The 11101-nt window shown below is 36.0% G+C and overlaps 1 protein-coding gene across 1 annotated transcript; it reads left to right on the plus strand.

Moving 5' to 3' along the window:
• Positions 1 to 3559: 3559 nt before the first annotated feature.
• Positions 3560 to 8589, plus strand: PCNA (proliferating cell nuclear antigen). Its single transcript, XM_074287149.1, has 6 exons — positions 3560 to 3989; positions 4576 to 4673; positions 4759 to 4826; positions 5848 to 6042; positions 7794 to 7917; positions 8011 to 8589. The coding sequence occupies exons 1-6, from the start codon at positions 3769 to 3771 to the stop codon at positions 8088 to 8090; spliced, it is 786 nt and encodes a 261-aa protein (XP_074143250.1). The 5' UTR covers positions 3560 to 3768; the 3' UTR covers positions 8091 to 8589.
• The last annotated feature ends 2512 nt before the right edge of the window (positions 8590 to 11101 follow it).

Consider the following 11101-nt stretch of genomic DNA (forward strand, 5'->3'; position numbering starts at 1 on the left):
CCACTACTTTCAAATAGACTCAGTTGTATGTGCTAAGAATTGGAGATATATTGACAAAAGTGAAAATAGTCCCTGAATTCAGAGCCTATATTCTACTAGGAAACAGATAACTCTGTTTTGGGACTTTGGAGAAGAAATTCTATAACTTGTTCTGGTCTGCTTACCATAGAAGAATTTTTAATTGGCTGTGGCTTTATAACTCATAGTGAGGTGCTTTGAAAAAGCACTAATTAACCATAATATGCTCTTTTCTTGGGTTGACTTCTTCCTGCTGGGTGACCTAGTGAGAAGGGAAAAACTGGGATAAAAAGGGAGAAGCCTCAACCTCTCTCTGAGTTGGGAGAAATTTATACCAAGCAATCTTATAAAATGTAAAACATCAATATTTTCCAAATTTATTAGGAATGTTCAGATAAATTAGTCTTAACTCATTTATATCTTTATACTAGTCTTGTCAAGTTTCATTATATTCTATGCTTCATTTTTCATTTTCACCTTTCCTTATTTTTAAAATGAATTTAACATTTTTTTAAATTTTGAGTTAATTCTCTTCCTCCTGAACATTCCACCCATTAAAAAGGTAAGCAATATGATATCAATTGTACATTTCCACATTAGCCATGTTGAGGGGGAAAGAAAGCAATAAAAATAAAGTAAAAAAACTTCAATCTGCAGTCCAAGTTCATCACTTCTCTCTAGAAGTTGATAAGAGTTTTGCATTATAAAACCTTCAGAACTATCTTGGATCATTATAAAATCAGAGTAGCTAAATCAAGAGTTTATCATTGTGGTTTTATTGCTATTACTATGAACAATGTTCTGCTGGTCCTTCACACTTCATTTTTACTTTAGTTCATATGTGTGTTTCCAGGCTTCTTTGAAACTACCTCTCGTTCTTTATAGCACATTAGTATTCCATCCCAACTTGTTTACATATTTTCCAGTTGATGGGCGTCCTCTCAATTTCCATTCCTTTGCTACCATGAAAAGAACTGTTTTTGTACATAAGATCCATCTTTGGGATACAGACCTAGTAATGGTATTGTTACTTCAAAGGATATGCCCAAATTTATAGCTCTTTAGGCATAGTTCTAAATTGTTCTCCAGAATGGTAGGTTTCATTTTTGTGTAGAAACAACATTCAACCTAACATAGTAAGGAACACTAAAAAGGAAAGGTAATAAAAGGTTGCTAGATTCAGGGAGGGATTCACCATAAACAAAACGCCCAAGAAGGCATCATAAATAGGGGATTAAAAAAAAAAAACTACTTACAATATAAAAGTGAGAAAAATAAAATGGAGAGAAATATAAAACTCTTGGATATAAATGCTTATGTGATACAAGGTTTCATATTTCTTTTTGCAGTGAGGAGAAAAATTATTGATTATTGAAAAAAAATTTCACTAGCTTTGGCAGTTATGTGAAAGATGGATTGTAGACATGAAGGGGAATATAATCCAAGTGAATGGTGACAAGAGCCAGAATTAGGGTGTCTGTATCAAGTGAAGCGAAGTAAATTGATGTAAGATTTGTTGTGGAGCTAGAATTGACAAGACTTATCAACTAAATGAATATATGGGATGAGTGAGGAATGGCGGGTTACTCCAAGGTGAAAACTTGGGTGACTAGAAAGATGATGGTGTTCCTATAGAAATAGTGAAGTTTGGAAAAGGGTTAGGTTTGGGAGGAAAGACAATTCTATTTTAGACATGTTGAGTTTGAGATACATATAGAACATTCAGTTTGAAATATCCAATGGCAGTTGACTCTAGTTGGCTAGAGTTTGAAATACGCATCTGTGAGGATTTCCAATTTCTTTACGGCCCCATATCTGGCTTTCAGTACATTTTCAGTACCTCCTATTCATTATGAATGGAAATAAAATATAAAGTTTAGTATGCATATATACAGAAAAATGAAATCAAGAGATTAATTTTTCATGATGAAAATTTATTTCATACATAATATTTTTAGCAATATGCTTATATTCTTTTCCATGATATCTCCTCCCCACTACTCCTTTGGGAATATTTCAAAAAGATAAGTTACTGGGGCAACTAGGTGGCGCAGTGGATAGAGCACCAGCCTTGAATTCAGAACGACCGGAGTTCAAATCTGGTTCAAACACAACACTTCCTAGCTGTGTGACCCTGGGCAAGTCACTTAACCCCAGTCTCAGGAAAAAAAAAAAAAAAAAGATAAGTTGCTTACTAAATAATATTCTTATCCTACTGTCAAGCTCCTAGTATCCCCTAAGAGTAGACATATCCCAAGTTTAGAACTTAGGGTGTGGGGGGAGAAGAGCTTTGAGGAAGAAGGCATTGGAAAATACTGAAAGGAGACTTGTATATTCTACCTATATCTCTGAGACTCCTGGACAGTTTTTTAAATTCCCATGGCTTCAGTTTCCTCATGCCAAACGACAGGGATTCCACCTAAGCTTCCATGAAAATGAGCTATGTGCTCCCTTATCCAACCGCTGAAAGAGGTCGGCTTGATTTTAAAAAACACCCACTAAAGGGATACAAAAAGGAAATCTAGGCACTCAAATGAGTTATTGGTGCCTAAGGAGTTTAAAAGAACCTTCCTCACTTAATTCAATATTTTTATTTGATAGAAGAGAACAATCCAGAGAAAGAAGGGAGTATGGACAAAATATCTGTCCGTACATGAACCAGAACACATATATAGTTATGGAAATGAAAAGTTTTTAGTTGTGGCTTAGATCTAATAACTGAGTCAGTGAAGATAATATCTTCTGATATGTTCAGGAACCTGACGGCCAAAAAGTTGTGGGAAAGATGACTGCCCCATTGCCTCAGAAGGAAGGAAAAGGCATTGTTACTGTGCGCCAAGCACTAAGTCCCGTGTGTTTTATTTTAAATCTATCCACCAAATGATGCTGCCACCAAAGGAACTCATGTCGAAGCAAATTCAGGAATAATAGATTGCAATCTACATATAAACATGGATCACATAAGTATCTATGAAGAAGAGCAGGCGTACACATACTACTTTAGGTTTGTCATTGGCTCATTCAGGAACATCTGCATCACATTTTTTCTAATTAAAAATTTGCTCCGTGGCGTAGCGAAGAAGAAAAACACAAGCCCCGCGAATCGGTAGCTTTGCAGAGATCCTGGGTTTGAGGCATTTGCAATGCATTTTGCCACTACCTATGGCGTCCTGGGTTTGAGGCATTTGCAATGCATTTTGCCACTACCTATGGCAAGTCATGTCACTTCAGGAGGCCTAAATTTCCTCATCTGTAAATTGAAGGGATTGGATAAAAGAATCTCCGAATAAACTGCTGGCTCTAAATTCCAGTCTCCAAAGAAAAAAGCACTTTCGTAGAATAAAATTGCAACTACAAAACACCCGTTTGTCCTAATCTAAAAGGGCTGCGTATGTATTTGGGTGAACCTGAACAAGCCCGGGCAATTATGGAAGGTGGGGCAAGCCCGTTCCCTCTGGTTGGCTCAGGAGGTTTAGGTGAGGCCTTTGTGAGGGGATTGGTCGACAAAGCACCAGTAGCGTTATCGGAAGGCGGGCGGTTACGCCATGACGTCACAGCGGCTTGCCGGCGAGAGCGCGAGCTGGAGCCGCAGAACCTCATTTGGTGAGAGGCGGCTGTTGTGTGTGCGTCTTTGCGCCCGCGTCTCCTCTCGGGCCGCGGACCTCACTGCAGTGGCTGAGCCCAGCTCTCCGAGCCTAGGCCAGGCTTAGTTTTTTCTCGTTCCTGCTCTTAGTACCTCTGTTTGCCACCATGTTCGAGGCAAGGCTGGTGCAGGGCTCCATCCTTAAGAAGGTGTTGGAGGCGCTGAAAGACTTCATCAATGAGGCCTGCTGGGACATCAGCTCAGGCGGGGTGAACCTGCAGAGCATGGACTCGTCCCACATCTCCCTGGTGCAGCTCACTCTCCGCTCGGAGGGCTTCGACACCTACCGCTGCGACCGCAACCTGGCCATGGGCGTGAATCTCACCAGGTAAGCGCGGTTCCGTGCACGAACTTGGACTAAAGGGGGGGAGGGTAAACCACGTACTCGTTTCCCCCTCCCCCGGGCTTCTCTTGGCGGGAGCGCGGCGGAATGGGGTAGTTTTAGCTGCCGGGCCCGGGGTGGGTGCAGAGGACCGGGCAACGCGCCTCATTGGTCCTAGTGATGGCGGGAGGCGGGACTAGGCCGTAGCGCGCGGTTTGGGGATGGGGAAACGCGCCCGGGCCGCCTCCCGCCCAACGTCATTTCGGCGCCAAGCTCACAATGCGGCCGGAGAAGCTGTGGCGGGAAGGCCCCCAGAAGCAGTTCCGAAGGTTTCGAATTTAAAGTCAAAAGCATGCTGCCCCCTACTAGACCTTGTGGCCCGGCGGGCCTGGTCATCTCTGCGGTCCATTTACTCTGTATCGGTAGTAGGGAGGGAGATGAGCTGTGCCGGTGCTCCGGTCTCGAGTTGACATCCGCCTGAGAGGCGCGTATTAGGTGATGCTGCTGCTTATGATAACAGCATTAAGCTCATTGGGACTTTTCTTGACCGCATGGATGAACGTGTGCTTACCTCTTGTTTTCCATTGTCTAGCATGTCCAAAATATTAAAATGTGCCAGCAATGAGGACATTATTACTCTGAGAGCCGAAGACAATGCAGATACGCTCGCCCTGATATTTGAGGCACCTAGTAAGTTGGCTTCCATAAGTTCACATCCCATTTTAAAACTAGTCCATTAATACTGAAATATAAATTTTCATTGTTTTATTTGTAGATCAGGAAAAAGTTTCAGACTATGAGATGAAATTAATGGATTTAGATGTTGAACAACTTGGAATTCCAGTAAGTATCAAGGTTTCTCACCGTGTGCCCAATTATAATTAAATTATATGTATATGTGCCCAAATTCAGTTTCTTTCTTTCTTTTTTTTTTTTTTGCTGAGGCAATTGGGGTTTAAATGACTTGCCTAGGCTCACAGCCAGGAAGTGTTAGGTGTCTGAGGCCAGATTTGAACTTAGGGCCTTCTGACTTCAGGGCTGGTGCTAAATTCAGTTTCTAATACTTATATATTTATAGTTCTAATATGTAAAGAAAATTTTTGGCAAGAGAAAAAAATCACGAATGTGGCATTTTAATTTAATAGGTAACTACTTTGTTCATCTAATGAAATATAAGATTAAATAATGGTCTAAATTTGAGCTTAAATCTCATTTCTCGTGTTTAATTACTAAGAATGCATAAGAGCAAAAAAAGTAAGTTGTGATTTAGAAGTAGGAGCCACTTTTAAGAGAATATGTCATGTACTGTACAGCAAAGCTTCACAGGTTAAATGTTTCCTGCAGATTGTAGCAAGTAATAACTGAGTCATGATTTGAGTTCATGTCTTCTCCAAAACATGAGTTAATTTTCACCACATTCAGCTTCTGTCCTCTTAATTTCCCCTTTAGATTGCTTTTCCCTTCTATTATTAATCTCATTAAACATGCTGCATTTTAATTAATAGTTTATATGGAGCAGATAAGTTTTTATTACTTAAACAGAGTAAAAAGTGATCAGATAACAATTTTTAGTGTAAAAACAATTGATTTGTTTTGGAAGACAGATTTAGGTAAATTACATAGCTGTTCACATACCCTTTCTGTACTCTTATCATTATGCAACTGGTCTGTTAATATTATTAATAATCCATAATCTAGTAGGGTGATAGTGGACTCAAAGCTCTTAAGTCATTCCAGAATACATTCAAGAAAAGTGGATAGTCAAAAAAATGCAATTTTATAGTTTGTTTTGTTTTGTTTTCAGTAATTGAGATCGATGACAAATCTTAAATTCTTAAATATTCAAAGCTGTTTTTTATTACAGGAACAAGAATACAGTTGTGTAGTGAAAATGCCTTCTGGTGAATTTGCAAGAATCTGTCGGGATCTCAGTCATATTGGAGATGCTGTTGTAATTTCCTGTGCAAAAGATGGTGTAAAGTTTTCTGCCAGTGGAGAACTGGGAAGTGGAAATGTAAAACTATCACAGACAAGTAATGTTGACAAAGAGGAGGAAGCTGTAAGTGAAATCTAGATCTTGAGAAAATTTAAGGCAGCAAATTATGTTGCTGAAACAAAATAACCTGTTTAGACTAGAGAATAATAACTTGAAATTGTATATATTAAATGGATATAATTTGATATTTAAATGAAAGTCATCGGTAGAGCCTTGTTTTGTCTTTGCTGCATTTTCCAACTTTCTTGGATAATGTAAAAATGAAAATGACATGTCTTTTACCTGTAGAACATAAGATCATAGATTTACAATTGGAAAGAATTTTGTAGATCTTTGAGGCTAACCCTCTTGGTTTTTTTTACAAATTTTTTTTTTTATTATTATAGCTCAGTTTAAGAGATTTTGTCCAAGGTCAGACAGGAAGATTTGCATACCTATTTTAAAAACCACAAATTAACAACAGCTAGTTTTGAAACTCAACCTGAAATGAATTAGAGGCAGAATCCCTTATCTAAAGTTAAAGGTTAAGTAATTGGTCCAAGGTCACATCTAGTGGTTTAATTAGTTGACTTGATTGTAGCATAATTTCAATTATATTCTTCTACCTATCTTGAATTTGTTGTAATTTTTGCCACATTCCATTTTGTATTAAAATGTATGAATTATATCTCTCATTTATAAGGTTTTAATACTATAAAAATTGTGTTCTTCACATCTTTTATTACCATAAGCATTTAGGACAGTACTTTCCTTAGATGCTGTCTTTCAATAGATATCTAATTATACAAAATAGATAATAGGTTTACCAAGAAATTTCAATAAAAAATATAGCTTGGGTTAACAAATTAACCAAAATCCCCAAACCTTTCAAATCATTGTACAAGTTGTAAAAAGGAATGGCTATTATTTTAAAAACTCAGAATTTAGGTTCTTTTTTACTGAATATACATATCTTTTCAAAATGAATTTTATGAATATTTTGTTTTTGCATCTTTATTTCCTAGTACAATATGTATCCCTTTAAAGCCTTATCCTGGCATAGTAAACCATCCTTTAGACTAACACAGTAAAGTTCAACAAATATAAACTTAACCTTGCCAATATAACCAAATTGGATGTTACATAGTAAGTTACACATCTATAGCATAATCCCTCCTCACTTCTGCAAGATATCATCACATATCTCTTTGAAGCCAAGTCTTAATTTCACAGCATTAAGTCTCAATTTTTTTATTCTTTCTGTTTACGTTTTAATATTTCTGGATATTGTTTTCTTGGTTCTGCTTAATTTACTTTGCATCAATGAAAAGTTCTTAATCTAAACAAGGGATTGAGGTGATTAAAAATTTTGTTTATATAAAACTTGAAGTGTTTAACAATGCAACTAAGAAGATAAGCAATTAAGGAATATCTTTAATCACATCTCTGATAGTCTTATATTCTAGGTACATAGGTAACTAACAAATATAAGAAACCAAAATCATATTCTAGTTGATGTGTATTTTAAAGGCACATATAAGCAAATGCTTCTCAAAAATTTTAAATTGTTAGAACAATAGAACAATTGCTATTTTTTCTTCTCATTGCCACAAAATTTAGCCCCTTCTTGAAGCCATTTTTTTTTTTTTTTTTTTTTTAAGAATCTATTTCTGATTAAATGACTTTATGAGAACTACCAACTCATTAATTAAATTCGTACAAAAGCATTATGTCTATATTTCAATGACTTTGAGGGAAAGGGTATTTTGTGGTTATTTATATTTTTTAGCAAATTTTCAGTTGAATTTAATTCTAAGACTTCTCTACTCCCTTAGGTTACAATAGAGATGAATGAGCCAGTTCAGTTGACCTTTGCACTTCGATACCTGAATTTCTTTACCAAAGCCACTCCACTTTCTCCTACAGTAACACTCAGTATGTCTGCAGATGTACCACTTGGTAAGATAATAAATTTCATCTTCAATCAATGGACTTAAGTCTTTTCATAATACTACCAAATAATTAACTCCTTTTTTCTTTTCTCTTCTTTAGTTGTAGAGTATAAAATTGCAGATATGGGACACTTAAAATATTACCTGGCTCCCAAGATTGAGGATGAAGGAGGATCTTAAACATCATTTCTAAGAAGATAAAGGGGAAAAAAAGCTCTTGAAAAGAGAATTACTTTTGAGATGTTCAGCAAATGTTTAATTGTTAAGTCTTTTCAGTCTTAACTTCTGTTTGTACCTCTAGGTACATAAATATGTAGATAACTTTCTGTAAATATAGTACTTCTTTCCACATAATTTGTTTTTAAAAGTCCAAAGTTGAATCTTAATACTATTATCCTAGACCATGCCTTATTTAGAAATTCTATTTTAGATGTTTTTATACCAAAAGACTCCTTTTGTAATTCTAACAAAGGGGATGTACTCAATTTAAATAAAAGTTGTATAGGAATTGAGCTTTTCAGAGTAGTGTCTTAAAACAGGATCCTGCTCTGCTGCAAAAATCATCATGGATTCACAGCTGTAGCTTTTGTAAAAATTACTTGCCAATATTTTTATTTTTCACCCTGAAATTGTTGAATATGAAGCATTGTGAAAATAGCAATAAATATTTCAAATATTAGTGTGTGACATGTATATATAAGTATGTGCATACCTGTGGTTTATGGACTTAGATGGGGAGGGAGTGAATTTGTATGCTTTTATTCATTCCTAAATCAAAGAATATTCAAAACATTTCTATATTATGGTAGCATTTAGCTTTGGCCACAGTTATCTAGAAATTGGATATTAAACTATGAAATAATTAAAGAGTAGAGATATTAAAAATTAGTCAGACTTTTTATTTCCTAGTCTGCTATCTTTAGAGGGTCACAGATAATGGGGAATCCTAGGCAAGTTGTATAAAACACTAGCATAGCCAAGAAATCTGCTGATGGGTCTGGTTTGGCTCCTCATTACCACTGGGCTCTTCGCCTTCCTGAGAAGTTAGGGAGCATGACACCCTGTGTTGTAATTAAAACAGAATTTATACTAAAGTATATTAGGGTATATGATTGAATTTTGAATAAACTGCTTGACCATCTTCATCACTCCTCACCCCATGATTGATTAGAATTCAGGCTGATACCAAAATCCTCCACTGAGCAGGTTCTGATATTATCCACTGTGTAATGTCATAATTTCTGTGGGTTTCTTCATAAAGGATAAGCAATTGGGTTAGATGACTGACCTTCAAGATCCCTTCTTGATCTAGATTTAAGATTCTGCAATTCTGAAATTAATGTTTGACATCCCTTATATATTTCTACTTTGAGAATATATTCCCATGTAAGAAGTATAGTTCATTATAATAGAATACCTGTTATATATTAGCCAGTTGTAAAGTAACCCAAAAAGATCTTAATTTAGTAGCCTAGATATTTAATACATAGAGCCATTCATATTTAATGAGTTTACTATAGATCCTAAAATCTTTATTCAATTATACTTAAGATAAATTCTAGATGATTAAAAAACAGGCCTTTCTTGTCAAGTAAAAATCTAGGTCAGTAACTAATGAATTCCAAAACACTTTGAAAGCCTAACATAAAAACAAGTTCTCATTGCAGGTGCCTATCTTTTGTAGATATTCCAAACTATATAGAATTATACTGTGGTTCAAGAATAAGTTAATTTAGCTCTTAAAAAATGGAAGTCATTTACATTTATTTTTGTTAGATGTTTGGAAGACAAGGACAAGTATTCTGTGTGGGTAGTGTGATTGAGAAGAGATGAAATGTAAATTAGATGTAGTTCTTCCAGCAGTGGTTTTCTTTGGGTATCAAGAAAAAAGCAGCTTACTGTGTTTGTGTACATAGTTAAGTTTCTAATAAAAATAAGTTCAGCAGCTAATGGCCTCAGGCCACTGAGATAATAAAGTTTTAAAGTATTGTATCTCATATAGAACACAAGATTCAGAATCAGGATCTGGGTTCAAAATCCAGTGTTGGCATTTTGGGAGTAATCTAATTCCTGTGATCTTGTATTCTAGTTAAAGTGCTTAATATGTACTGGGCCCTGTGCTAATTGGCAATTTCTGCCCTCAAGCATACAGTTTAATGGAGATAGATAATCGACAAAGAGAAACTGAAAAGTGGGAGCAAGCAAGGAAAGTTCCTGAGGTAAGACATCATAGAGAAATCAAAGTAGTCCCAAAATAATGCATCTGGTTAAGAAATTAATCCACCCTTCAACTGGAGAGATTATGGATAGTGATGAGGTAAAATTTACTAAGGCTGATGGGTACAGGATGAGGAGGTTTTCTCAATAAACTTCCTGAGACATAGTAGAGGAGTCCCAAAGTGTGTACCAGATGATAAATGAGACTGACCCAATTCAAGTCTGACCAGGATGATGTAGTAGCAGAACTTGTAATAGCCAATTAGTGAGAAATCAATTGGATTGTAGTGAGGAAGGGCTGTGGAACTGGCTTGTCCCCATTAAAATTTCCACAATCCAATGCCCAGAGTTCTATCAATACCTTCTACAATTCACCCCAAATTATATAGAATATTTGGCCTTAAGATATGTGGTTTAAGTAGAAAGGGACAGATGGTAGGAAGTATGGAGGCAGAACTTCCAACTGATTATGGGGGAGATAAGGAGAAATGAATCAGTATTGGGTCAGGTTTGGGGTTGCAAAGCTGCCCTCAAGGAGCTTATGTACTTTATGGGAAGACAAAATGCACCTAATAAAAATACACAAAGTAAAGGAAACATACAAAGGTGCTCTTTGAGCAAAGTTTTGAGAGAAATTTGAGGATTATAAGAGAAGAATCAAAGATTATTTCAGGCCTTCATATTTACTACTGTTTCAGTAAAGTGGTCCTATTACTATAGACCCTGGCAATGGAGGGAAAATTATTTTTCTCTAGTTACTGGCATATTTAAGATGGCTTACATCTAGTATAAAATTGTCTTGTTCCGTTCACTCCTATATTATTATCTAACAATAGAATTGTTGCATTTTTTAAAGAATCCTTTTACCTGCTAGGTATTATTTCATAGCCCTGACTATTGCATGCAACATAAAGTGTATTTCTGTTGTGGAGAGAAAACATTATCCCTATGCTTCCAAATGGGCTTACTTTAAT

Source organism: Sminthopsis crassicaudata, chromosome 2 (assembly GCF_048593235.1).
Source record: "Sminthopsis crassicaudata isolate SCR6 chromosome 2, ASM4859323v1, whole genome shotgun sequence".
NCBI classification, from domain to species: domain Eukaryota; kingdom Metazoa; phylum Chordata; class Mammalia; order Dasyuromorphia; family Dasyuridae; genus Sminthopsis; species Sminthopsis crassicaudata.

Bases quoted from the DNA above. Each gene is read 5' to 3' on its own strand.
- PCNA (XM_074287149.1), top strand. From the start codon at position 3,769: ATGTTCGAGGCAAGGCTGGTGCAGGGCTCCATCCTTAAGAAGGTGTTG. The intron at 4,827-5,847 runs GTAAGTATCAAG...TTTTTATTACAG, and splicing joins TTGAACAACTTGGAATTCCA to GAACAAGAATACAGTTGTGT. The intron at 7,918-8,010 runs GTAAGATAATAA...TCTCTTCTTTAG, and splicing joins GTCTGCAGATGTACCACTTG to TTGTAGAGTATAAAATTGCA.